Source organism: Culex pipiens, chromosome 2 (assembly GCF_016801865.2).
Source record: "Culex pipiens pallens isolate TS chromosome 2, TS_CPP_V2, whole genome shotgun sequence".
NCBI classification, from domain to species: domain Eukaryota; kingdom Metazoa; phylum Arthropoda; class Insecta; order Diptera; family Culicidae; genus Culex; species Culex pipiens.
This window is the reverse complement of record NC_068938.1, coordinates 130,571,322-130,599,194: the sequence shown is the minus strand read 5'-3', so window position 1 is coordinate 130,599,194 and position 27,873 is coordinate 130,571,322. Positions and strand designations below refer to the sequence as shown.

The 27,873-nt window shown below is 45.7% G+C and overlaps 6 protein-coding genes across 6 annotated transcripts; 3 read left to right on the top strand and 3 right to left on the bottom strand.

Moving 5' to 3' along the window:
- Nucleotides 1–1,443: 1,443 nt before the first annotated feature.
- Nucleotides 1,444–3,415, top strand: LOC120415299 (protein angel). The gene is made up of 3 exons (XM_039576770.2): nucleotides 1,444–1,657; nucleotides 1,840–2,857; nucleotides 2,917–3,415. Exons 2-3 carry the CDS (start codon nucleotides 1,844–1,846, stop codon nucleotides 3,325–3,327), a joined length of 1,425 nt encoding a protein of 474 aa, XP_039432704.1. The 5' UTR covers nucleotides 1,444–1,657; nucleotides 1,840–1,843; the 3' UTR covers nucleotides 3,328–3,415.
- A 149-nt stretch (nucleotides 3,416–3,564) lies between these two features.
- LOC120415340 (gastrula zinc finger protein XlCGF26.1-like) lies at nucleotides 3,565–7,236 on the bottom strand. Its single transcript, XM_039576829.2, has 2 exons — nucleotides 7,044–7,236; nucleotides 3,565–6,979 (listed from the first exon to the last, which is right to left on the bottom strand). Exons 1-2 carry the CDS (start codon nucleotides 7,170–7,172, stop codon nucleotides 5,393–5,395), a joined length of 1,716 nt encoding a protein of 571 aa, XP_039432763.1. The 5' UTR covers nucleotides 7,173–7,236; the 3' UTR covers nucleotides 3,565–5,392.
- A 626-nt stretch (nucleotides 7,237–7,862) lies between these two features.
- On the top strand, nucleotides 7,863–9,942 carry LOC120415318 (actin-related protein 5). Its single transcript, XM_039576799.2, has one exon. It carries the CDS (start codon nucleotides 7,933–7,935, stop codon nucleotides 9,913–9,915), a length of 1,983 nt encoding a protein of 660 aa, XP_039432733.1. The 5' UTR covers nucleotides 7,863–7,932; the 3' UTR covers nucleotides 9,916–9,942.
- Nucleotides 9,943–17,395: 7,453 nt separating this feature from the next.
- On the bottom strand, nucleotides 17,396–19,135 carry LOC120415337 (serine/threonine-protein phosphatase 2A regulatory subunit B'' subunit gamma-like). Its single transcript, XM_039576826.2, has 2 exons — nucleotides 18,982–19,135; nucleotides 17,396–18,924 (listed from the first exon to the last, which is right to left on the bottom strand). Exons 1-2 carry the CDS (start codon nucleotides 19,034–19,036, stop codon nucleotides 17,579–17,581), a joined length of 1,401 nt encoding a protein of 466 aa, XP_039432760.1. The 5' UTR covers nucleotides 19,037–19,135; the 3' UTR covers nucleotides 17,396–17,578.
- Nucleotides 19,136–20,137: 1,002 nt separating this feature from the next.
- LOC120415321 (zinc finger protein 26-like) lies at nucleotides 20,138–22,441 on the bottom strand. Its single transcript, XM_039576804.2, has 2 exons — nucleotides 22,074–22,441; nucleotides 20,138–22,010 (listed from the first exon to the last, which is right to left on the bottom strand). Exons 1-2 carry the CDS (start codon nucleotides 22,103–22,105, stop codon nucleotides 21,254–21,256), a joined length of 789 nt encoding a protein of 262 aa, XP_039432738.1. The 5' UTR covers nucleotides 22,106–22,441; the 3' UTR covers nucleotides 20,138–21,253.
- A 3,530-nt stretch (nucleotides 22,442–25,971) lies between these two features.
- Nucleotides 25,972–27,625, top strand: LOC120415277 (uncharacterized). Its single transcript, XM_039576747.2, has 2 exons — nucleotides 25,972–26,784; nucleotides 26,847–27,625. The coding sequence occupies exons 1-2, from the start codon at nucleotides 25,972–25,974 to the stop codon at nucleotides 27,555–27,557; spliced, it is 1,524 nt and encodes a 507-aa protein (XP_039432681.1). The 3' UTR covers nucleotides 27,558–27,625.
- The last annotated feature ends 248 nt before the right edge of the window (nucleotides 27,626–27,873 follow it).

The window sequence follows — 27,873 nt, the reverse complement described above, 5'->3', positions numbered from 1 at the left end:
AAGCTTTATCGCTGTAAACAATAATATCAGCAATCTAAGCTTCATTTTAGGACCCAATTACAATCTAATCTAATCTAATCTAATCGAACACAAGCGCAGCCAGTCCGAAGAAAGCATCCTGGAAGAACTTGTGGTAAGATTACGCCTCAAGTCCTTTCTTGTCAATATTAATGATTACAGTACATCCGAGTTATCCCGAAAATGTATAGCAAAAATTAAAGCGGCCAGGCCTACTGCGTTGCATTAACCGCAGAGACAGATTCTGTGAACGGATCACATTTCACAGAATCATCAGGGGAGGAAGGATGCGTGGACATACCGTACCAAACGCTCCGAATCAGTTGTGGTGTGGTGTGTAAGTGTAAATTTGGCAGATAATAATATTTAGTGGCGTGGGGAGGGGAGGGGGAGGAAATGAGGATAGGAGAAAGGGAAGGTGGGAAAGGGATAATATGGATATATCATTTGATCAATAGAATATTATATAAAATAAGGGAATAAAATCATATATCAAATAATGATAGATATATGGATAGATCTCACCAAATCAAGATTTAGCAGCTCCAGCAGGGTTTGAACTCATCATCAAATGCCACTTGAATTGTAAATCTTCGATGACTTCTAGACTTGAATAGGACAACAGTAAAGTAGCGGGCAGCAACAATCAAGGTTTCGGTTCTTCCTGCAGCGATCCTGGTACCGCTCGGCCGGCAGCAAAGGTATACGACGCCGCAAGTTGGTACTGATCACCACACGATGAATTTCGTTCGTGTAGTCGTCACCCCCATGAAGAGCATCACGCCGACGAGAAATTGAAATCAGGGTTTTGATATTCCACTGACACTACCTCAACCGCTACCACAATTAAAATTGTACAGGAACTCCGGTTTAAACAATTAAATTGAACGTTTTTAAAAATTCAAATTTCCAAAATATGACAGCGGAAAAAATACGTCCGTTCACGCTCCCAGATTACTTCGAAACGGAATCTTATTACAATCGTACACAAATTTCGTTTCAAACGCAACAGCCGGTTCGAACACAGAACAGTTAACTGGGTTATTGCTTATTTCTTTGCAAACCCCAAGATGTTTTACCAAATAAAAAGAAAAATCTATCGCAAAATTTACTAACTTCGTTTTCAAAAATGCTGCCCATTTACCTTTTTCTTGACCGGTTTCTTACCAAGTGTGTACTAAGTAGGGGCTATTCAAAAACACAAAATATTCGCTTCATTCAAGGCTTCATTGGACCTTTTAAAAAAAGCTAGATTTCTTAATAATATTGGAACTCTACCATCTCTAGAGTGCCATTTTATTTGACTAAATACTTTCAAACGAACAAGCGATTTCCTACCCAAAATTAATTAGCTTGCGCTCGATTCCGACTCATTCGCAATAAACGTGCAACTCCCAACCCACCAGCTGATTTTGACAGTTTTCTGTTGTTGTTCTGATTTGGTTGCGTGGAATTTGTCATCCCTTCGAAAAAATCGCAAAAAATTCAAACAATTTGTTTCGTTTATTTGTAAACTGTTTTATTTCTAATTTACGCTTTGGAATGTTAAAAATAGTCGTTTATTTTATGGGGTTCAAGTAATTTCAGTGAAGTTGGCCGGATTTCCTTTCCCTGAAGGTGGTTTTTCGAGAAACGGAAGGTAAACAAAATTCAACTTTGTAGCAATTTAATCGCGACTTGTTGACAAAGAAATTATCTCGGTTTATCAAAATGTTTACATTTTAAGGTCAGTTACATAAGTTTTGGATGATAGTTTTTCCTCATTTGTTTGAGCTTAAATCGGTGCAGACAGGCTTAACTAATGGACCTCCAACGTTTCAGGTTGATGAAACGGCTCTGCCAGCAGCACCGTTCGCTCTCTTCGTTTCTACCGTCGGTTCTCGGTTCGTCGCGGAGGGGTTCGTTCCGGCGAATGTCCAGCCCGGAAACGAAGGATCCTTTCTGCCAGGCAAAGCTTGCCATCGATGAGCTGATCCGGCGGTACAACAGCCAGCTGAGCATGTGCGAGTCGGTTCGCCGGTGGCGGACACTTCCGACGGCACCCCGGCGGGATCCGGGCGATATGCAGTTTACGCTGATGTGTTATAATATATTGGCGCAAGAGTTGCTGGAGATGCACGCGGATTTGTACGATCGGCACGACTCGGTGGCGCTGTCGTGGCCACATCGGTACGACCGGTTGATGGCGGAGATTAATCTGGTGAGGCCGGACATTCTGTGTCTGCAGGAGCTGCAGGACGATCATCGGGAACAGTTTAGCAACGGGTTGGCTAATTTTAATTATGGGGTGTTGTACAAGAAGCGGACGGGGGATAAGCCGGATGGATGTGCGATCTTCTTTAGGAGGGATTTGTTTGAGCTGGTTGACCATCAGGACGTCGAATATTACCAGCCCAGTGTGAAGCTGTTGGATCGGGAGAACGTGGCTTTGATTGCGAAGCTTCAGGTGAAGGGGAATCCGACGCAACGGCTGGTCGTCGCTACGACCCATCTACTGTACAATCCACGCCGGCAGGACGTCCGGTTGGCTCAGGTTCAGGTATTGCTTGCGGAACTGGACCGGTTGGCGTTCAGCGGGAGGTTCGCAAACGGAACACCCAAGTACACGCCCAGCATCGTTTGTGGGGACTTTAACCTTCAGCCGTACTCCGCTCCTTACATGTTGATGACCACCGGATACCTGCAGTACGACACGTTGTCTGCCAAAACGCTGGAACCGCATGGTCCTGGATCTCCACTGGGTAGAGTTCTGCTACCACCTTCACTAGGGATAACTGATGACTGCCGACACGAAAATTTGACGGATCGAGCCAACCAGGACGACGTCCGCGCCACTAGAGTAAGTCCTCTTAACCCCCAAAACAAGCACCACCCTAACCACCTCTCTCCCGATTCCAGCTCTACAACTCCCAATGCCGCCAGCCGCGCCCGCCCCAAACCGGCGAACCAACCGAACCCTTCTGCCAGGGCACCCTCCGGCACCACCTCAAGTACGCCTCGGCCTACCGGCACAACATCGGCGAGGGCAACCAGGAAGCGTCCACCTTCCAGCGCGACTGGATCACCGTGGACTATCTGTTCTACAGCAAGCACCAGCACACCGGCGGCAAGTCCTTCACCGAGAGCGACCTGAAGCTGGTGTCGGTGTACGGGCTGCCGACGGTGCGGCAAGCGCGCGAAATCTACGCCATTCCGAACATGTACTTTGGTTCGGACCACTTTGCGCTGGCCGGAAGGTTTCTGCTGAAACCGGCCGGGACGGCGACGGCAGCGGCGGCCAAGCCGACCAGTGAGGAGTCGAAGCTGTAGAGGGCGGGTGCAGGGGATGATTTCACAACTTGATATGATGGTATTTGACGTGGTGTGAATACAAGAGAACGGTTTTATTTGAGAACAATTCCCGGTTGCGTGCTTGTAATTGGTTGAGAACTTGGCCTTGATCGTGTAGACTAACTCCTATGTTGAACTCATAGTCATATTTCACCATCTGGTTGCTTTTTCGTCTACGACCTAGTCGAATGCTCACCTCAATATTTGGAGAGCTCATCGGATAACCAATCTTTGCTGGAGGGTCTATTGTTTTTCAGTTGCCTGATCTCCCTTTTCACCGTCTCCAGGGTTCTGAGGGTTCGTGACTTCGTGATTGGAACACTTGCTTGACGATCGCACCTCAACTTTGTCATTGATGTTCTGGTTTTGGCGTGCATCAGACCTATCCGGCATGTTTAGCTTGCCGCAGAGTTGCACCAGCTCGTGGTTCATCCTTCTCCTCCATACATTGTTGTCACGAACGCCGCCAAAGATCATCCTGAGCACTTGCTCGATCGTCGCGCTCGGTCCTATGCGAGCCCTAAGGGACTCGGTTCCTCCCGCCAGCAGATACTTCGTCTTCGCCACATTCACCTTCAGTCCAACCTTATCCACTTCTCGCTTCAATTAAGTGTACCTTCTAGCCACCTGCTCAAATGTTCTGGCGACAATGTCCATGTCGTCGGCATAGCAGATGAACTGGCTGGACCGATTGATAATCGTGTCCCGCATGTTGCAGTCCCTTGCGCAATTCGATCGGGTCGGACATCGCACCCGAAATCTTTACGCTGCACGGTTTTCCGGGAAAGCTGTTCTCGTACATGATCTTCCATAGCTCTTCGCGATCGACCGAGTCGTATGCGGCTTTGAAATCGATGAACAGACGGTGCGTCGGGATCTGGTACTAGCGACAATTTCCCCTCCACAAAACCGGCTAGTTACGTCCCAGCGAAATCCTTTTCTTGCTACGAATAACGACAGAAGATGATCTGAGACAGCACTTTGTAGGCCGCGTTGAGAATAGTAATAGCTCGATAGTTCTCACATTCCAACTTGTTCCCCTTTTTGTAGATCAGGCATTTTACTCCCTCTTTCCACTCCTCCGGTAGCTGTTCTGTGTCCCAGACCTTGACTATCAGCTGATGAAGACATGTCGCCAGCTTGTCCGGGCCCATCTTGAAAGCTTTTTTGTTCTTCAGCTTCTTGATGGCATCCTTAACTTCTCTCATCGTCTGTCGCCCTGATACTCCGCCTCTGGGCCGCTCAGGTGCTCGTTGAAGTACTGCTTCCACCTTTCGATCACCTCACGCTCTTCCGTCAAGATTTCTCCGTCCTCGGCTCGCGGCATGAAGCCTTTCCGTGATTGACTGATTTTTTGTAGAACTTGCGTGTTTCGTTGGAGCGATACAGCTGTTCCGTGTCCTGACACTCCAACTCTTCCAGGCGGCGCTTTTTATCCCGGAAGAGATAGGTTTGCTGTCTTCGCAACTGTTTGTACGTCTCATTGTTCTCACGGGTGTTATGCGGCAGCCACTTGTGGACGCGCTGCTTTTTTTCGATCGAAAATCATCTGACATTCCTCGTCGAACTCGGTCCACATACCTGATGGCGCTCGATGCCGCTACGTTGATGGCTGCTTCCATTCGACTCCAGCAGGCTTCCAGAGTGGGTAATGTTCGTTGGAGATGTTATAGTTGAAGAAATTGTATCCAATCGGTATCCTTTTTAAAGCTACCGAGATATATATCCGGTTTCTTGCGACACTATCCGAAAAGGGTGGATAATCTGCAGGACAATGCTTTGAAAATCGGTACCGCTTGGCTCTTCAAGATCTTGCATGCTTCTGGGAGTCTGGTCACGTTTTATTTGTGTTAGAGCAGACTTGTTGCTACTTAGTCGTTTTAGTGTCAGAATTGACATGACGGATGACGTTCGTGATGAGATAACCAGGTTGCTAAGATTGCTACTCCAGGCTGACAAAACTCTGCAAGCATGTTCATGTTCCGAGTCGATGTTTGCATCACAATAGGTTCTGACGTCGATCATGTCCGAGAAGTACCAACCCTCAATCTGCACCCTGATCGTCAAGTGACTTCCGTACCGCAGCCAATCCCGTCCCCTTCCGCGACCTCCCCCCATGCTCCTTCGCCATGTGTTGCTCCAGCTTGTGGCTGTCCTCGAAATCCCCGCCGCAATCGCCGCAGCAGTACGGATGCTTCCGGTGAACGCGCATGTGCGTCACCAGGTTGCTCTTCACGCGGAAGCGATGCCCGCAAATGGTGCACTCGAACTTCTTAACGTTCGAGTGAATCAACGCGTGATGTTTGAGGTGCGCCGACTGGGCGAACGTTTTCTGGCACACGCCGCAGGTGTGTACCTTCCGGTTCTCGTGCTTGGTTCGGTAGTGCAGGTTCAGGCCGGACTTTTGCGAGAACGTGAGTCCGCACTCGCAGACGTACTTGCGGTCGCCGCTGTGGGAGTTGGTGTGCTCGTCGAGGTGGCGCTTTCGCAGGAATCGCTTGCCGCACTGCGTGCAGAGGAATTTGCGAGATTCTGGATCGTTCGCTTCGCGACGCTTCTGGTTCTGGTGGACGCTTTGGACGTGGCGGAGCATTCCCTGCTTGGCGACGAATCGCGTTGGGCAGAGGTGGCACCGGAAGGGGTGGATTTGGTCTTTGGGGACGGTGTGTTCTTTGGTCATGTGGGATGTGAATGCGGCCAGGGAGGTCGTTTCCAGGGGGCAAATGTCGCAGTGCATCACGTACGACCCGGACTCCTCCGGCGGAGGACCTTTGTGGACTTTGAGGTGATCGTATAGTTGAGATCCTTGGGTGAAGTTTTTGGGGCATTTGGGACAGACAAAGCCTTCCAGAGGTGGCTTGTGGGTCTTCAAGTGTCGCTTCAAGTTACTTGCGTGAGTGAAGGTTTTGGAGCAGATTGGACAGCTCGTTTTGCTGGCGTTGTGATACAGGACATGCCTCTGAAGAAGTCGCTTGTTCCTAAACGTCTTATTGCACATCGAACAACTCTGAGGTTCTTCCTTCTCTTGCTCAATCTCCAAGTCCTTCTCTTTCTGATGATCTTCCTCCTCCTCCGACTCCTCACTATACTCCGAAAACGACGAAAAGTCAATGTCCTCGTCCACCCCCGGACTATTCCCCTCCCGGAACGGAGAAAAACTGACCTCATCCCTGACCTCCCCCTCCATCACGCCCCCATCCAACCCACTCAACAGCGTACTCCCGTCGCACATCAGCGTCTCGTACTTCTCAATGACCAACTCATCCAAACAATCCTCAATGTTCCCGGCCGCGGCCAGTTCCGTCGCCCCCGCGTCCTGCAGCTGCTCAATGTGCATGTTGATCTCGTTGTCCCAGGTTGTTATCGGTCCAGCCTCCAGAATGTCCTCCACAACCGCAGCGGCATCCACCGAAGGCATTCCTTCCTCTTCCAGTGCCGAAGTGGCGCCACATTTGGCGGTGGTCGTTTTGAGCTCCTTCAAGATTTCCTGTTCCGACTGTTTCAACCGGTTCAGCTGCTCCTTGAGTTGACCGTTTGAGCGGAGAAACTGCCGGCGCGTTTCGTACGCCGTGATCAGTTTCAGCAGGCATGGTTCGCACACAACGTCCGGAAGGCCATCGGATTGCAGAATCTATCAAACAAAATTAACAGTAAATTTTCAAAATAAAGATTCACAAGAATACGCCTTTGCTTACGGTCAATCCGGTGCAGGCCAGAATCACCTTCGGCATGTAGTAATCGTTGTAGATCTCAAAGATCGAGGAAAACTTGCCGGAGTTGGTCAGGCAGCAGCGGCACACGCTCTCGAAGCTGATGTATTCCATTTATGGAAAATTTTAGCCACCGGAAATTATTTTAAATTTTTGTTCTTAAATCAGATATCACAGATGAAAACAACATTCAACAACACTGGTAAACAGCAATCGAGAAATTAAAAGTGCAACATGGAGTTAAACTTTCTGTCAAGCTGCTGTGAAGTTTTCCATGACAGCTGCGAAAATTTCACTCCATGTTACCGGCTCACATCTCTCTTTTTAATTTCTCGATACACTTTTTTCAGTGTAATCATACTTGAACTGAAAAATCCCATACAAGTGTGTAAAAGTGAACTGAACAGCTAGTGTGTATACTGATAATCAACATTATTAGCTTAACCCATTTCCTTGAAAAAAAAGTGTCTGAACGAGATACACTTTAACTGAAAGTCACACTTTGCTAAGTTCGTTTTCCCCTCCTTAAACTATTTTTTTCAGTTCATCTACATACGATTACACGATTAAACGTAGTTGAACTGAAAAATTCGTATAAAAAATGCGAAAAACGAACTCAGCAAAGTGTTTCAGGTACAGTCGTGTAGACAATTATCAATATTGAATATATCAGTTTAACGTGTAGCATTAGCAATTTTTTTTACTGAAGATCGCACTAAACATTTGCAAACGTGTACTGCCCACCTTGTCATCTCGATTCTTATTCTCTTCTCATCAGCGTTTACCCGTGTTGTTGTTTACTTCTGCACTCAAAACTCGCCGAAATTCGATCCAGCAAGCGTTCGCAGTTTTGTATGGAAATCCATCAAGTACTATGAGCCTCTTCGCCATCCAGGACCTGAAGGTCCGCCCGGACATCGTGCACGAGTACCCGGGGCCGGGCGTCATCCCGGGCACCACCGCCATCGTCATCGACAACGGTTCGTATCACTGCCGGGCGGGTTGGGCCTCGCAGGAGGAGCCACTGCTGTGCTTCAAGAACGTGCTGGCCAAACCGCGCAAGGACCGGAACAAAAAGGACGCCGAGGCGGCGGCGGTTCCGACGGTGCAGATTGGGAACGACATTGTGAACATTGAGGCGGTGCGGTTCCAGCTGCGGACGCAGTTCGATAGGAATGTTGTTACGCATTTGCACGTCCAGGAGCAGATTCTGGACTATCTGTTTGAGCGGATGGGGGTGGACGCGGACGGGAGTGTGCCGCATCCGGTGCTGCTGACGGAGTGCGTCACGAATCCGAACTATAGCCGGATGTTGATGGCTGAGTTGATGTTTGAGTGTTACGGGATTCCCGGGTTGAGTTACGGGGTTGATAGTTTGTTTAGTTACGGGTTGAACAGCGGGGTTGGGAGTGGGCTGGTGGTTTCGTGTGGGTATCATGCGACGCACGTGATTCCGATTTTGAACGGGAGGATGGTACCGGATAAGGTTAGGCGGATTAACTTGGGAGGGTTCAACATGATCAACTTTATGTTTCGGCTGCTGCAGCTGAAATATCCGGTGCACGTGAACGCCATCACGTTGAGTCGGGCCGAGGCCATGATCCATAGCTATTGCTCGTTCGCTTACGACTACATGGAAGCGCTGAAGGACTGGGCTTTGCTGGAGTATTACGACCAGAATGTGACCAAGATTCAGCTGCCGTACAATCAGACCGTGACGGCACCGGTTCTGACGGCTGAGCAACGGGTTGAGAAGCGGAAGGAACTCTCTCGACGCTTGGTTGAAATAAATTTGAGGAAGAGAGAGGAGAAACACGCCCAGGACAAGGAGATGTTGGCGAGTTTGGAAGCCGCTGATGAAAACCTTGACGACGAGGAGAATCTCAACTTTGTCCTGCAAGAGTTCGAGCTGAAGGGTGTCGACGATATGCGCAAGACCATCGTCACCCTGCGCGATCGCATCGCCAGAACGTCCCAAAAGATGAACGCCGCCCAAACCGTGGTCCAACCCGTCGAAGAAAAGCCCGTCCTCCTCCAACCTCCCCCAAACCTAACCATCGACCAGTGGGTCGTTGAAACGCGCCGCAAACGGGACGAAATCCTCGACAAGAAGCAAACCCGCAAACAGCGCCGCCAAGACCTCGCGAAACGCCGCACGGCCGCCGCCCAGGAACGAATGCGGATCATCTCCCAGCTGGCCAAGAAGGAGAAAGGCAACGACGACTTCGGCATGCGCGACGAAGACTGGGACGTGTACAAATCAATCAGCCGCGACGGCGACAGCGACAGCGAAGCCGAAAACGAAAAGCTGCTCGAGTACGAAGAAGTCCTCAAACAGCACGACGCCACCTACGTCGAACCCTCGTCCGCACCCGGCTCCAACATTGCCGAATTCCACCAGCTTCACCTCGGCGTGGAGAAAATCCGCGTCCCTGAAATCCTCTTCCAGCCCAGCATCATCGGCATCCAGGAAGCCGGCCTCGCCGGAACCATCGACTACGTGCTCAAACTCTTCCCCGCGGAAGTCCGCCCCCAACTAATCTCAAACATCTGCCTAACAGGCGGTTGCGCCAACATCCCCGGCTTCCGCGAACGACTCCACCGGGAAATGCAAGCCATGCTCCCGTTCCAATCCAGCTTCAACCTTTCCCTCGCGGCGAATCCCACCCTAGACGGGTGGAAGGGTGCGGCCAGGTTCGCCACGACGGAACAGTTCCGCGAGTCGCTGTTGACGCGGCAAACGTACGACGAGTGCGGTGGGGAGTACTTTAAGGAGCACGTGGCGAGCAACTTTTACTATCCCACGCCGAGTAGCAGTTTGGTGGCGGCGGCGGCAGGGAGTGAGGTGATTAATTGAGGAAAATAAAAGTGTTTTGAGTGGAAATTTGTTGGTGTTGATTGAGCTTCGAAACTCCTTTTGAAACTGAAACTAAAACATTTAATTATATGACCCTATTTTGGACCTACTATGCAAAGCGTCAACATATTTCGCCTTGTTCTCGGGAATGATTTAACTAATTAGGCACGTTCCAGGATTGATTTGTAGCCTGTACCTACTATTGAAAATTTAAAATAATTTAACAGTTTAAATAGCCTAAGAATTTTCAGTAAAACAATTTGGGCTTATTGAATGTGTTTTAAAGCCATCGCTGTACCTATTTTGGACCCACACTCTGATTGCTCAAAATTTTGACATTTCAATTTGACAACATACACTGCCGTTCTACGCATAATTGTCCCATGTTCAAAAAGGTGCAACTGAGAAAAACGCGATTGAAATTTTTCGATCGATTTCTGTTTTTCTACCTTGTTTTCTACGCATAATTGTCCCGTGGGTTCCTACTCGCCCTATGTGTCCCTGATCGCCCCAGTTAGCAGTTTATCTCCCTTATTTGTGATTCTCTTGCTGTATAAGAGGTAAACGAGACATAATGCTTAGTTAAACTAACGATTCCGTATAAGAAAATACTTGGTGGGACAATTATGCTTAGAAAATTAACGATGGAACAAAGAGACTTGGTGTTGTTTATAATGAGTTTCCGAACAAAGTACCAGATTTTATGTGTTTTTCTTAAAGTACACATCAAACTTAACTTAAAAATGTCATAAAGTCAAAATCGTCCAAAACTGACATGGGACAATTATAGGTAGAACGGCAGTACATTGCTCGAAAATCGGATGAAAAAGTTTGGTGTCAGTGCAAAACAGAAAATTCTACAAAGTGTTGCGAGCCAAATTTGATAAGCAACGAGGCCGAAATTTTTGGACCTGATCGAAGTGCTAGGAAAATGGTAGGCAATACGAGTTGCATTGGAAAAAGTGGCTGAAAAGGCGGAAATGATAAAACAAAAATGTTAACATTTTTAGAAGAGGAAGCTACAAAACAAACCTGCTTACACTTTCTGTTCGTTGGATACAGTAAAATCATACTTTTAAAGTCTTTTAACTCAATTCTTGGAAATAGGTCCACAGTAGGGTCATATAACCTATATAAAAATTGCAGATTTTTTAAAGTAAATTCTGCACTTTTTGAAACAGGAGAAGAAAAAACATTAACTATAGAACTGTACTGCCCCTGATCGGATAAATGTCCCATATGCATTTTCATCGTTTTTTGAGTTATTAATGCATTTTGGTTCAAAATCGTGTGCTCTTTCAAAAAAGCCAACAACATCCAGTACATTGTTTTAGAAATCTGTATAAAAATCCGCTTTTGCGTTACGTACTTAAAGAACGCTCCCTCGCCACAGTGATTTTTCCAAAAAGTTGAGAAAATTTCCAATAAAATTTCCAAAAAAACATTGAAGATTGGACGATTAGTTCGCTGCCTACCAGTCACGACGATCTAGCAGGATTCTTGCAGAACAAAAGTTGAGGGGGTGGTTTGATTGGAATGAAATTCGGGATTCTTGCATATTTTAATAATATCAAAACTGCCCACCATTGAAAAAACGGCTAATATCCACTTTTGACAAAAACGAGATATTAGCACCAGGCGGTAGAGGATGTTCCAACGTATCTTTTTTGGATTGTGGTAGAGCTCGTAAAAAGTAAACTACTCAGCTCAGTGGTTTGAACAAGAATGATAATTTTATTTTCCGTCATCAATTACGTCTACTACGATTGGGTCCTCAATCAGGACGCCTACTTGCACCGACACTCCTCCTCGAACTGATCTGGTCGAATCCCAATCGCCGAACGCAGCTTCTCCAACTTGATCCTGGCAAGCGGCTTCGTCATCACATCAGCTAGCATGTTCTCCGTGGGGCAATACTGCAACCTTATCGTTCCCTTCTCCTGCAGATCTCGAACAAAAAAGTATCGCGTCTCGATGTGTTTGCTTCGGCGCTCGATCTTGTCGCTTTCCACCAACTTGATGCAGCTCTGGTTGTCCTCGTTCACCCTGGTTGGTCCAAGAGCTGCCTCTCCAACTTCTTCTAGCAATCTGCGGGTCCAAATGAGCTCCTGACATCCTTCAGCTAGGGCAACGAACTCTGCTTCGGTTGAGCTCAGCGCCACACAGGTTTGCTTCCTTGTGCACCATGCGACAAGTCCACCTCCGAACTGCAACAGTACGCCAGAGTTTGACTTCCGGTCCCGTGAATTTCCAGCCCAATCTGCGTCAACGAACATCTGCAATTCTTCGTTCGTGGCACCCAGCTGGAGCTTGTGATTGATCGTCGAATCCAGATAGCGCAGAACTCGCTTTGCTTCGTTCCAGTCCTGTTGATTCGGCTTGCTGGACTTCTGGGCCAAGATCGACGTGCTCACTGCAATATCTGGCCTGGTGTGCACCGCTACGTACAGCAGACCTCCAATCAAGCTGAGGTAGTCCTGGTTGTTGGGAAGTGACTTGCACTCCTCCTCCTTCTGCTGCAGGTAGCCGGGGTCGAGTGGTACCTTGGACGGCTTCGCTTGCTCCAGATTAAACCGTTGTACCAGCTTCCGGATGTACGTCGCTTGGTTCAGCTTGTAACCGGCATCGCTTCTCTCGACTTCCATTCCGAGAAAGTGTCGGATATCACCGAGATTGGTTACGGTGAAATTCCGCTGCAGACTCTCGAAGATGGCGTTGAACTCCTCCTCGGTCTGCGTGACGATGACCATGTCATCGACGTAGATTAGAATGTACGCAAACGTATCATTCTGGCGCCGCATGTACAGGCAAGGATCCGATTTCGACTGCTGGAATCCGATCGACTTGAAAGTTGAGTCCACCTTACGGTTCCAAACACGTGCGGACTGCTTCAAACCGTATAGACTCCTCCTCAAACGACAAACGGTCCGTTCGTCGCCGGTGGTGTAACCTTCGGGTTGCCGCATGAAAATCGTTTCCTCCAGTTCGCCGTTCAGATAAGCCGTTTTAACGTCGACATGCTTGACAACGGAGTTCCTGCGGCTCGCAATGGTTAGCAGCACTCGGAAAGTCACCTGCTTCGCCACAGGTGCAAAAACTTCATCGTAGTCCGTGCCATATTTTTGCGTAAATCCTTGAGCCACGATCCGTGCCTTGTGACGAACTACACGTCCGTGCTCGTCACGTTTGGTTTTAAACAACCATTTGCAACCGATCGCCTTCTTGTCCGAAGGAAGCTGTACCAGCTCCCACGTGTTGTTGTCCATCAGCGCCTGGAGCTCTTCGCCCATGGCGGTCCGCCACAGATCAGCTTCGTCGCTGCGCAGCGCCTCGGCCACCGTTCGAGGATCCGTCGACTTCTTGGTAGCACCCTTGCTCGCCTTGAGTCCATGTTTAACGCTGCTGGGGCCGGCTTCCGCAAAATCGTCAGAAGATGGGTTATCTGTGGAGTGATGGGACGGCAAGCCTTTGCTCGGAAGGACATAATTTTTGTACTTGCCTGGGACGGCGCGCTCCCTGCCGCTGCGCCTCAACACCTGTGACTCGGGTGGATATAGAGTTTTTCGCGGGGGGAGCGCCAAGATCGTCACGTCACTGTCGTCCGAGCTCTCGCCAACGCTTGATTCAACTTGCGAGAAAAATTCAGCTTCGGACTCCGACTCTTCATCTTCAGACGTCTCTGGCTCGGTCGCAGGTGGCACGACCTCCGGTCCGGAATGTGCCAACGCAGCTGGTTGCTCCGGGACATCATCGCGTTCAGCGTCAGGTACCTCGGGGTTAGCCGCAGGTGGCATCTCCTGCACGATAGGTTCAGCTACAGGTTCCGAGATGTTGTCAAACTCCAGACTCACGAAAGTACGCACTCGCTTCGGGTTGCTGCTTTCGGCTGGTTTCGTAGTCTCTGGTCGTCCTGCTTCGCCAACGAAGATCACGTCTCGGCTTTTGAAAACGCTCTTCTTCACAGGATCGTAGAGACGATACCCCTTGGTTTGCTCGTCGAAACCGACAAGGATGGTCTCCTTCGATTTCTCGTCCCACTTCTTGCGTTTCTGCTTTGGAATGTGTGCCATCGCCTTGATCCCGAAAACTCGAACATGCGACAGGTCAGGCTTGCGTCCACTCCAAGCTTCTTCCGGCGTGAGGTTGTGACCTTTGGTGGGCGAACGGTTGATGAGATAAATCGCAGCTGACACCGCCTCCGCCCAAAATGACTTCGGTAGCTTCGCTTCGAATAGCATACAGCGTGCTCGCTCCACACAGGTACGGTTGACCCGCTCGGCCATACCGTTTTGTTCCGGGGTGTACTCTACAGTGGTCTCGTGCTTGATACCGAGTTCACGTAGACGCTTCTGGAAGGAACGGTTAACGAATTCCTTACCATTATCGCTGCGGAGTACTTTCAGCTTCCGCCCGGTTTGTCTCTCAGCGAGAGTGCGAAACTCGTCGAACGCGTGAAGAACTTCAGACTCGGACTTCGTCTCCAAGAAGTAGACTGCAATCCGTCTCGTCTTGTCGTCCACGAACGACACGTAGTACCTGCTCCCACCAACTGACATTTCCTCCATCGGTCCGCAAATGTCCGTGTGCACGAGTTCCAGGATATCGTTGGCACGGTGTCCTTTCTTCGGAAATGGTAGTCTAGTTTGCTTACCCTTAGCGCACACCACGCAGTTGTCAGCAACAGCGTCCTTGAACTGCACTCCAGAGACTAGGCCGTTTCTCAGCATCTTCAAACTTGAATTGCCGAGATGTCCCATCCTTCGATGCCAGACGTCCATGCTTGGTGGTGAAGCTGCTAGGGTCAACGCAACATCCCTCTCCTTTTCCTCGAACTGGAACAACCCGTTCTTCACGTCGTGGCGGCCGGTAGCGATGAGATCGCCATCCGCATCCTCGATTCTGACGCCACGGTTGGTAAAACGTACCTCGAAACCTCGTCGGACGATTTGACTCACCGACAAGAGATTGTTGGACATCGAAGGGATGAACTTGACGTGGTTGATTTCAATCGGCAGGCTTTCGGAGTTACACTTCGGCTTGAGCAGGACGGTTCCGGTGGCTACGATGTTCATCGGTTGCTTGTCAGCTGCCATAACGACACCGCTCGCCGCCCGTTCACCAGTCAGCAGGCTACGATTCTTCGTGAAATGCTCCGATGCTCCCGAATCAAAAATCCAGCTGTCATCTTCAAAACCTTCGTTCGTCGCCAACACCGTTGCGAAGGCTGAACCTGTTCTTGATTGGCAGTCCCTGGCAACGTGTCCGTGTCGATGGCAACGCTTGCACTTCGGTCCTTTCGGTTGTTGCTCAGCTGACCGTCCTTGGGCTGCGCTGGGCTTCTGCTTCGGCGGATACGGTTTTCGTCCGACGAACGCAGTCTTCTCCGAAACCGAATGCATTTTCTGGAGTAACTTCGTCTTGATGCTGTCCCCGGTAATGACGAGACCAGAATTTTCCAGGGCCATCAGCATCGGCTTGTACTCTTCCGGAAGACCAGCGAGTAGGAAAGTTCCGACCCATTCCTCGCTGACATCAAATCCAACGCCGCGGATCTGGTGGGCGGTGGACACGATTTCGTTCACGTAGATCTCCATAGAACCGCATGCCGTGAGGGTCGTCGTAATCAGCTTCCGTAGAAGACCAACGCGCCGCATCAGTCCCGCGTCCTCGAAAGCCGCTTCCAGCTTCGACCAGGCTTCACGAGCTGTCTTGACGCCCTTCACGTGCACATAGACTGTTGGGTCTAGTAGTAGGATAATCTTGCCGCGCGCTTTGCGACACTTCCGTTCGTCAATCGGTGGCAAGGTTCCGTCAGCGTTCAACGTTGGCTTCACAACTTCCCAAAGCTCCTCCAGTTCCAAGAACGTCTCAACAGCGAATTTCCACGTCGACCAATAGAGTTATCTACGTGTGCATGTATTGCGTGTACGTACACGAAAAAGATTGAGGTTAAATTTTGTCCGCCCAGCAAAATCAAATGGTGCGCTAGTGTGTGTACGCGAAACGTCATAAAGCTCTATTGTCCCGGCCGGTTAAACGTTCAATCGACGGGAGACTGAGCATGTTTGAGTGATGGGGAACTTGCTGCGGGGCTTGAGGGTTGTCTGGAACTTGACCGTTGACTTGCGGATTCATCTTCTTTCAATTCTTGAATCTGGGCCAATAACCTTTTGGATTGTGGTAGAGCTCGTAAAAAGTAAACTACTCAGCTCAGTGGTTTGAACAAGAATGATAAATTTATTTTCCGTCATCAATTACGTCTACTACGATTGGGTCCTCAATCAGGACGCCTACTTGCACCGACAATCTTCTGAAGCTTGAATTTCACTGAAATAATGTTTAGACTAGGCTGCCGATGCGAAAAACCAAACGGCTAATATGCCACTCTAATGGGAAATTGCCTTATCGGAGATTTTGTGACAAACACTAAAACGCGTTTTTCTCGGAATACTTGATTTGGCATAATAGCCGAATTTTCAATTATGGGCAGAAAAGCCCTGCAATACTTGAGCAGGATCCTAGGCAGGATAATGGAGTGTAATTTACAAATTTGATTTTTTTTCTTGCACACTTTAGATGGAATGAACCAATTATTTTTTTCGAAAGGTTCAGGAAATTTCACAAGTTAGTGTTTCATTTTTAACATTGAAAATAGGCCCATCAATTTCTGAGATATTGAAACTAGACTTAAAAACTATTCGAATAAAATTTATATTTTTTCAATAAAAATTGTACTATTTTTGCCTTTCTTTTACTGAGAATTGAACTTCTTAAATACATACCTAGTTATACCTTCACGAATACATATCGACTCAAGGCGGTATTAGACTATGACAAACAAACTCGCATTTTCACAGTTTGCCAAACTTGCATACTTGTTTGCGGCAGCCTTATTTGGTCCGTTTTGGGGTCCAATAAAACCCTATTAAAAATACGTAGTTTAGTGAAGTATTTCAAATGTTGTGAACATTGCAAAAGTTCCGGCTGATGACGTAGGCTGAATCTTTCACCGCAGTAATTTTTGAGATTTTCCAAAAGGCTCATTAGCCTCAGCTTTTTATGGCAGCAACGACAGCTTTAGCAAGCTTTTTTAGCATTTTGCTTGCATGTATTCATTTGCAAGGAGGAAGGCACCAATCATTGAGGTGGTTTAAGTAACGATTTTTTCTCAATAGTCCTCATCAATATCTACCTACAATTTTGCCAAAGACACCAAATCGATCAGAAAATTCCTTCAAAAGAATCAGATTTTCGGAAAAAAATCGAATCTTTTTTATGAACAGTTCCTAAAATTTTATGGAGCCTTGTATGGGTGAATCAACATAGGGAAGGCCCCCAAAAATTTTGAGCCAATTGAAAAAATACATAAATAAAATCTTTTTATTTTATGCAGATTTGCCCATATCTTAAATATTCCGCGTTATTTGAGGATAACGTGATTTTGTGGGTTGGAATTTAAAATTTATTAAACGCCATGTCATTCATTGTAGTGAAAATTTATTTAAAATATAAATGCATCAATCGTACAGTACAGTGTATCTTACCATGCAGGAGGGACTGTGTTTCAAAACATGTCAAAAATCTAATTTAAAAGGCACTCAGCATCTCCCCTTCAAAACGCCGTCAGCACTTCATCATCGTCATCTTCCTTCCTCGCCGGATATCATAAATTGTGCGTTTCCTCACCGTTCGAGGCCGTCGAGTCCGTGACCATGACCTCGCGGTTTTCGTACGCCCAGAACTTGTGGAACTCGATGAGGATCGACACGACGGTTTCACCGTGGCCACTCACAATCAGATCTTTCAGCGTGATCCGGGACGGGTCGGCCGGTTTAACCATATCGAAAATTTCGTCCTTGACGTCGGCAAAGTTTACGGGTTCTGCCCGGTGGGCGGATATTTCGTCCTGAATGCCCTTGAAGAAGTAGTTGAGGGTGAACGGAGTGAGATAGCCTTTGTGTTCGACGTCCAGGATGCGGAAGAGGTAGTGCAGACTTTGTGGTTCGGAGCGGTTTTCTAGGGCAAGGACAAAGTCCAGGTAGGTTTTGTAGTCCATTTCGCCGTCGTACGTGAGGCACTCGGCGAAGACGCGGTCCAGGAAGATTGGGGTTAGGGTGCCGGAGCCGTACCCGATGAGTTCCTTTTTGCTGAGCATTCCGTTGTGGTCCTTGTCCAGGTTGAGGTAGTGGCCGTAAACGCTGAGGGCGGACGGCGCCGAGAACCAGTTCATTTCCTGGGCGTCTTTTGGAATCTCTTCGTCTCGGAGTTCGAGCAGGTCGTCCAGGAAGGTGCAGGTGAGAATGTCCCGGATTCGAATCCTCCCAGTTCTTAGAGGGTCGAGGAAAAAGAAGAACTTTCTCACCGTCGTACAAACGTAAAAGCTGTGGAAGGATTTCTCCAGCCCCTCGAGCTGAGGGAACGTCGGAATCAACTCCAGAATGTACGACTCCAAGTCCGACTCATTCAAATAGCCCTGCCCAGTGTAGTCATACAACGACAACCCGATTCGCGTTTGCTGCAGCCAAACCTTTCTCATTGCGTAATTAAACAGCGACATGACGCTGATCTTCCCCGGATAGCTGCTGGACACGACCAACCGCGCAAAGGTCGACGCCGTCAAGTACCGCTTGAACTTTTCCCCGGCAATCCCGGCCACCTTGCAGTAATTCTCGTAATTTATGTACTGCTCCTCGCCCATCAACGGCGGCGAATGGTGACTCTCCAGCAGGCTCCACAGCAGCTTCAGCTCGTTGTTGTCCAGCAGCTCCTTGGACCGCTTCTGCAGGAACAACGTCCGCGCTTCCTCCCGCAACTTTTGCGCCAATCCATCGCTGTTCTTCGGCAGTTCAAAGTGAAACTGCGGAATGAATCGGTACGTGTCGGAACTCTTACCGCGCTCAATGACCTGCTTGAGCCGGGCGTTCCCGGCCAATTCCTCCCGGTAGCGCTGGAACAGAATGTCCTCGATTTCGTCGTCCGTTTTGGTGGCGGCGTGCTGGGTGCGGATATCTACGAGGAAAATAATTCGGCAATGTTGCTTTAAATTGCTGCCATCCGTCAACTTACCGCTCTCCTTCGATTTGTCCAGGTTGGCTAGCAGTTTCTCGCGGAATCCGTTCATTTCGAGGCGCGAAAACCGTTGAGGCTCGCGTAAAAATCCACCGAATTTCGATTTGTTTTGACAACTGTTTTGAAAAAAAAAAAACGCGAATCGCGGTGATCAAAACAAAAACAAAAGTTACCTAACACGTTGCAATGAGATGGGTTGCTTTTAAGTGTATAGTTGCACGTTCGAAACATTTTAGTCTAATTTTTACTCAGACGTTGAGTGGCCGTTACACTGAAAAACATGATTATCCATAAAAGGGATTTTTTCATTTTCAAGGAGCTGCAACGCGCGAAAAACTTGGTTCGATCTTGGTTCGATTTTGACTTCACTCGCTTTATATGTGGGTGACAGTCGTGACGTAGCCGTGGTTAGACTACGGCAAATAAACAAACAAACTCGCACATTTTTGTGTTTGACAGTTTGCCAAACTCACAAATTTGTGGAAATGGTACAGTCATCCCTCATATTCGGAACAGTTTACAGATCGGCCAATGTTCAAAAAATCATAGCAAATCGATGATTGAACTTAATGATTCGCTTTAACCTTCATTTGAAAGCTTCTCATGCGATCTTTCGAATGCTGTATCGAACATCTGCAAATTTTAACTTTTATATCAAGTTTTTGAAGAAAAACTTTAACCCTTGAAATCCACAAATTCGGAACACTTTTTTCTTACGGATGTAAACAAACTTTGGATCTCTCCAGGAGTACATATTTGTAACAAAATAATGACTTCACACACTGCAACCAGTGAAACTCAAGCTTAGTGATGTTTTATCCATGGTCTGATAACTTTTTTTGTGAAAATATCAGTTAAATTCAGGTGTTCCACAATTGTGGGAGGCACAATAACATCCCACAATTATGGAAACGGCAATTTGGAGGCAGTGTTTGCTGCTCTGGATAAAATAGTCTTGAAGTGAAGTTTTTTGTTCAAAAAGTACTACTTTTACTAGTAAAATAGCAAGAAAATGGCCAAATAAAGGTCCTAAAAATAGTAGGGTCGAGAGAAAAGCGGCATTTGGCAAGCTATTGACAAATCATCACAAAAGTGTTCCGAATTTGTGGGTGTTCCGAATATGTGGGATGACTGTATCGCAAAAAAGAAATTTTGATCATTAAATTTCACCTTTTCGACCAGTAAATGGCATCAATTTCTGAGCTTACTCGAGGCAGTGCTGGTGCATGTAAGTTTAAGGCCCAAATACACTCAACCCCCGGTGGTTGGTCACTTTTTCGTTTGACACTTTTTTAGTTTGTACCCCGCTGGTTGGTCAAAGTCAAACTAAAAAGTGACGAACTGTCACTTTTTACACGGGGCTCACGCACACTTTCAAAACAACGTTCAGTAGTGTGTGTGAACTCCGTGTAAAAGGGGTGTCAAACTAAAAAGTGACTCCGTTCGTTTGACAATAGTTGGTGTCAAACCATCGGGGTTTGAGTGTTGTCTTTTGGAGTTTTAAACAAGGTTTTAAACGAGCAAATAACTCTCCATATTACGACGATAGGTGTTTGACTAAAATATTGTGAAGGCAGACAAAAATCAAAATACGAGCGCAACCTGTCAAAGCCTGTTGCGCCACGGGCTGTTGTACACGCTTACGACAAACCACTCAATATTTGTATGGCGCAACAGATTTTTTGCGCAACAGAAGAGATGCGCACTTCGGTTTGGTGGTGCGCGGATAATAGGTATATTTCCCCTACCTGTGATAGAAAAGACTCGAATAATCTTGTAAGATAATTATTATCTTACAAGATTCTTCGACCATTCAATTCTAATTCCTCTTTTCTATCCTTGTTTCTAGAGACTTATAGTTGTCTCGGCTACGCACTTTGTTGGGTGCTATATGCGTTTCTCGAGTGTTAAATTTTTTAATCATGACATAAATTATCCTTGCCTTCTCCATGTCCCTTTTTGGCCCAGTCAGCAGATTATCAACGTCAACATAAAAAATACAAAATTCTTCATATCAAAATTTTTCGCCACGCATAATATGAGAAAACTTTCCAATGCAACGTTTAAAAAATTACAAACAAAATTAAGTCTAACAATACGGCTCTGATGTTGTTTTTGCTTTATCGATACTAGATTTTTCATTTTATATTTTCTAAAAATATACAATAAACTAAACACAAAAAGGAAAATAGTGCAGAAAATTCTTGTTTTTTTTTTTTGTTTTAAACAACGAGTCATGAGTCAATAAAACACTTATTTAAAAATAAAACTAATCACTATCTGTCCCAGCTCGCCCGCAACCAAATTCATGCACGATCATTTCCTTCCTGCCTTCGAACTGCACCCCACAGCGGCGACATTGGAACGCCGACGCCAGGATATAGTTCTGGATCGCGTGCTGGATGAGTCCTTGCAGCGTTTCACTCGTTGCCGAGCAGTTGCGACACTTTAGGTTAACCGCGTCGACGTGTTTTTTCATGTGCAAATTTATGCTTTCTTTATCGGTGAATGATTGGCGGCAAATTTTGCACCGGAATTCGCGCTCCTCCGGGCTTTGCTGGGCACATTTGGCGTTCTTACGCTTGCTTTTGTACAATTTTGCCATAAGGGAAGCTCGATTTTTAGCTATTTTAGGCTGCATTCGTGGTTTGGCTTGCTTGAGAGGCTTTTGCTCACACTTGGGAGTTTTCTTAACTGGCGATACTTTTTGTATTACCACATCACTTTGTTCACTTGTATCCTCAATTTTCAAAATTACATTGTTGGCAGAATTCAGCCTTCGTTTTCGGATTTCATTGCTGTACAGCTTGCAGCGCTGCCGGAACTGGTTAAATTCAAACAGCTTACGCAAACACGCGCCACAAATCGCCGACGGAGAGTCCTCGGCTTCGGTCAGCGTAATGTTGGTCAGTTGTTCCACTAATCGGACGATTCGCTGACAAAGTTCTTTTGGTTTGGCAAATATCGACTGCAGTTCTACATCCGAGCAACAGAAGCGACAGTACGATTCGGGATTTTCCGCCAAACTATGAGAAAAAATGATTGATTTTTAATTACAAACTGATCTACAAATGACATTACAAACATACAATTCAGGAAATTCAACGTTAATCACAGACATATTTGCAAAAACACCAATGCTTCTACTCGTAAAGTTCAAACGCCTCCGCTGAGCACCACAAATCGAACTGTGATGCGACAACGTTCTGTAAACCTCGTCATTTTTTACAGAATGAAATGTGAAACGAAAAGTGGTAAACGACAACACGTGAACGAGCCAGTGCTAGAGTGTGAATGTATGCATGTGGTCATAAAAATGTTTAGAATAAACAAATAATGACAAAAATATGACTCATGATAGGGATCTGCTTGAACAAAAAAGGGACGCATGAGAAACTGAAAGATTCAGTCTGAAACACCACTTGCATTCTACGCTAGGTCGTTGCAAGTGGGCCATTTCATGTGAAGCGGCACACCACTCGAAATCGAATTTTTCTGTTCATGTCAAGGTTCATGTTCAAATTTGGCGGAGTTATTTATACTATCGAAACACGCAAAAATCCAAAAATGCAGCTGATATGAAAAACGTCATTTGATTTCCGATTAAAATCAATTTAAAATGCATCAATTTTTCGTAATAGGGTCCTAAAGCCCTACACACGAAATTAGAAGTACCCCTCAAAAGGGTTCTACCTAACTCTTATTTGTAAACACAAGGTAAACAAACCCCTTTTGAGGGTTACTTCCACCCTTTTTTCAATTTTAAGCGGGGTACGCACTTCGGAAGGAACTGGTCAAGAAAAATTTCAAATGGGGAGCAGCGGCAGCGAAAACAAACCAGAGAGGGTGAAGAAAAGCCCAGAAAAATTGTTCCCTCTCCTTTGTTCTGCTGTTTGTAAATCTATTTCTTGACCCCTTTTTTGGAGGTGCGTATTGGCCCTTACCGGTGAAGTTTGATACATCGCATGAACAAACAGGCAACACAGATGCATCGCAAATCAAATGGAATCGGTCCCTGTGCATAGAAATGTAAGTTTTGTTTAATTGGGTACTAAACTGCCGCTCAAATCAAGTCCGTCCCATATGTAATTTCGTCAATTTTGAGGTAATGATGCAGTTTGGTTCAAAATCATGTAAACTATCAGAAAAACCAATAAAATGAATACTTTGTTCTAGAAAACCGGAGAAAATCCACTTTTTCGTGAAATTCTAACACGTAGCCTTATGGGCGGGACAACTTTGACACGCGTTTTTCTCGGCTTACTGTTTTTACATATGGGACGGACACGATTAGAGCGGCAGTAAAGCCCTATGTCAATTTTTATGTACAATGGTAAAAAACACGATAAAAACCCATTTCTGATCATTTTTTTCATTTTAATGCAAAATTTTTTTTTGACAAGACAACATTTTTCCGATGGATCAACCATGGTCCCCTTGGAACGAGCTGTCAAGTAGGAGCTTTTCTGTCAAGAAGGACCGCGAGGTTAATTTTTCAAAATTGATTTAAAAATCCATTTTAAACTCTTTGTGCTCGTACAAAGGGTCATTGTACTCAGAAAAATAAGCTTTATCGCTGTAAACAATCATATCAGCAATCTTAGCTTCATTTTATGACCCAATTGATGATGTGGTCATCAATTCTAGCCTAACTTTTTTTTATTACAGGTTTGCTCGGAAAGATACACCTTCCTACGTCAATTTCACTTGAATGCGCCACTTGGATTCCTCGGAACTTCCCCCGAATGAATGAACTGGTGCTTCAAGTGCAGCGGTATGCTGTTCGACGACCTTTAATCTGGTCTCACAAGAGGACATCTTCTTTGGCCCAATGTGTATAATTATTATTAATGAAATTTAGTATGTTTCAAACTTACAGTAATACATCTTTCATGATGTTTCTTTTTCCTTTGCATCGTAAAAAATAATGTTTAAATAAATTCCCATTTCAAAACAATAATTGGGTACTAAAGCCCTATGTCAATTTATATGTACAACGGTAAAAACACGATTAAAAATCATTTCTGATCACTTTTTTTCATTTGAACACGCAGAAAAATGTTTTGTAGAATCAGCCTGTACGAGGTTTGATTCAACAAAAATTTTGTTGAATATAATCAACGCCGATTTTGCGTTGGAACAAACCTTGATTTTCTTAATTCCACAAAAATCTTTTGTTGTTTTGAAAAAGTTGCTTTGACGTTTACCGTTGATTCAACAAAAATCTTGATTTTCAAATCAACAAAACGTTTTGTTGATTCAAATATGCCTTATTTTTCTGCGTGAATGCAAAAAAAATGACAAGACAACATTTTTCAATGGATCAACTATGGTCCCCTTGGAACGAGCTGTCAAGTAGGAGCTTTTCTGTCAAGAAGGACCGCGAGGTTAATTTTTCAAAATTGATTTAAAAATCCATTTTAAACTATTTGTGGTCGTACAAAAGGGTCATTGTACTCAGAAAAATAAGCTTTATCGCTGTAAACAATAATATCAGCAATCTAAACTTCATTTTAGGACCCAATTAAATAAAATTATTTTACCCAGATTCTGTGTAATTTTTTACCCAGATTCTGTGTTAAATTTTACACAAATTTAACAGACAACGTACAAGGCTTCCACACAGATTCTTTGTATTCCTGGTTTTGGGCAATCTGTGTCAAATTTTACACAGATCTGTGTTATTGTACGATCAGTTCCTAGCTGGACTCGGTCGCTGGAAACGACCGGCGACTCAACGACCGACGAAATAGGCGGCGGGCCAGATGCGGGCATAAAAATGTCAAAATCTCTTCCCCCCTCACTTCGTCGCACCATCCAGCTGCAGCTTTGTTGACAAACAAACGGAGCACGTGGTCGCATAATGGCGGCATCGAGCCAGAATTAGGGGTGATCATGTGATTAAAAATGAAAGTTTTTTCAAGAAAGATAATATTTTTCCGACCGAATGAAAAAATGGCGAGCATGTTCAAACAGTTATTTCTGATGTCGGAGAAGTGATAAAAAAGCAAAATTTTAATCCATAATTCGATGCCAACATTTCAAAAAGCATCATGTACAAACCATGCGTTTTGAGAAAAACGCATTTGAATGTTGAGCATCCATTTTCAATTACCATTTTTATATAAAAGCAAAATAAGATGTTCTAATGATAACGAACGATGAAAAACGTTGCTTTTGTTGATACTTGATCATCCATATTCAATAAAACATTATTTCCGTAATTTTATTTGAGAAAAACAAACATAACTTCTTTTGAAATCACCAACGTCGATATCACCCTGCTGTCACTGAGGGGGGCACTTTGTTATGATTCGTTTTTCTTCGCCGAATGTACATGGCGCTTTTTTCATGCTGCTTTTTTTTCGTCACGAAGTTTATGTAGCCTTTTGTTTGACAGGTTGACAGGGTTATATAAACAGGGACTGCTGATGGCAGAGATTTTGTTTATGTTACTTTATTTAAAATCATATTTAAACAGACTTTACTGAAGTAACTTTTGCTCATTTTTGGTGGAGAGGTAGCTTATTAGAGATACTTTCAGAATATACAATAACCCAGAAAGTGTCAAAATGTACATGATGCCTTTTGAAATGTTACCGTCGAATTTTTCTATAAATTGATTTTTTTCCTTCCAACTGGGAACCCCTAGGTCTATCCACGACCGTTTCCAATGACCGTGAGAAGATGACAAAGAATTCAGCTACGAGCTAAATCCGCTAAATCCATAATATCTGGATTTTGCGTGCAGTATGGGATTTGACAGCACGCATTTGCCAAATGTGCGGCGCGTCGTTTCGAGGCTGGTTTGCCGCATGTCTTTCTCGGGAATACCGTTGGCACCAAGGTTGGCACTGTCAAACCAATTGGGTACTAAAGCCCTATGTCAATTTTTATGTACAACGGTAAAAAACACACTTAAAAACATTTCTGATCACTTTTTTTCATTTTAATGCAATTTTTTTTTGACAAGGCAACATTTTTTCGATGGATCGCTCATCTGGCCGTGATTCCGGCCTGCGATGGCTCTGTCCGCAGTGTCGCCAGCCGGACGGTCCCCTGCGGCTAGCAGAACTTCCCCCGGAACTGTGGATCACGATCTTTCGCCACCTGGACAATCTGTCGATGTTGGAGGTGCGGTCAACCTGCCACCGCTGGAAGGACATCGTCGATTTGAATTTGTGCTTGCGACAGAACTTTAACATTGAATTTGAACGAAATTTTACCATGGACCAGCGGTACTATCCGGGGAACCTGTTTCCTGCGCCTTCTGCTTCGCTACGCGACGCTAAAATTATTACGGTTGACGCATGGTGGCCATCGTTTGGCCCAGGACTGACGGTACTCTCTTTGGGTGGCTGCGAGATAGCACTTCCGACCCTTCTGGGAATGCTGAAGGAAACGGCCAATCTTACGGAATTGATTCTGGTAGGCATTAAGTACACTTCCGTTGAAGAGATCAAAGTTGATTTTCGACTGGAGAAATTGAGAGATCTTAGCTGCGAGTCGGTATTCGATGTGTTTATCGATATTTTCCCACGATTGCGTTATTTGAATTTGACAACGATGTCAGAACATGAAGAAGACAGAGCATGCCGTTTATTGCAATCGGTCCAGAGCACTTTGACGGAGTTGACGTGCTATTTCTCACCTTCAATGCTGGAACGGATTGCCAGTATGAGCCAGCTCTATCCAACACATGTATTCCACCTGGGAGAAAAGAAAACGGTGGTGCAACTATGTCAGATCAAGATGTTCCAGGAATCAATTGAAGATTTCTGCGTTACAGCTGATAATGCGGTAAGAATGTTATTTCTAAGGATCACACAAACTTGTACTCAATGGGAACTTTATATCGACAGGCACTCTGCGAAATTGGGCGCAATCTAAGAAAGCTGAAGTCACTCCGCGTCGACATAGAATCAGACGAGACAACTTTTGTGCCATCGTTCCTGGCCGAGATGACCCGACTATCGCGACTGTATCTTTTTGGAAAACCAGCAGACAACACACAGCTGGTGAATTTTGGACGTTTCAGAAGTCCAAACCTGGCAAACTTGCACCTATATTTCCTGAGAATTGTTGCTGGCAGTTTACACAGCTATCTTTCACAGTGTCCGAATATCCAAGCGATAAATATGGTAAACTGTGTGGTGGATAGTTGGGCTGACATTTTTGCACCACGATTTGCATCATTACGCCGTCTATATCTAGAACAAATAACTGCCACGCAAAACGGTGCAAGCATTCCCAACCTGGCATGTAATTTGCAGGAGTTGAGAATTTCAAAAAGTGGCATTCCCATTCAAGTGCTCATCCAGTTTATTTTACGATGCCCCCAGTTGGAAATCCTGAACTTCTACTTCATGGAAAACATCACCGACGAGTTGGTGCTCGTTTTGGATCGATTGCCAAAACTGAGAAAGTTTTCAATTTACAAAGGAGCCCTGACGGACATCTCCGTGGATTTTATCATCGAAAAATGTCCCCGTTTGGTTGTGGACATCTCAGGCGATCAGATGATATCGAAGACTGGCAACCGTCGGCTCAAGGATTTTGCGCGATTTTGTTAACCGCGTGACTTAGCAGTGAACAGAGCTGAAATTTTGTCATGTTTGCTAATAAGAGCTATGTTGAACTCTAAACGACTTTACTGCCCATGTTCGCATAAATGTCCCATATGCAAAAACAGCAAGCTGAGAAAAACGCATTTGAAGTTTGTCCCACACATAAGGCTGCGTGTAAAGTTTTCGTGAAAAAACTGGATTTCCTCCAGATTTCTAGAACAAAGCACTGGATTTTATAGGCTTTTCTGAAAGAGCACACGATTTTGAACCAAACTGCATCATTAACTCAAAAACGATGAAAATGCATATGGGACATTTATGC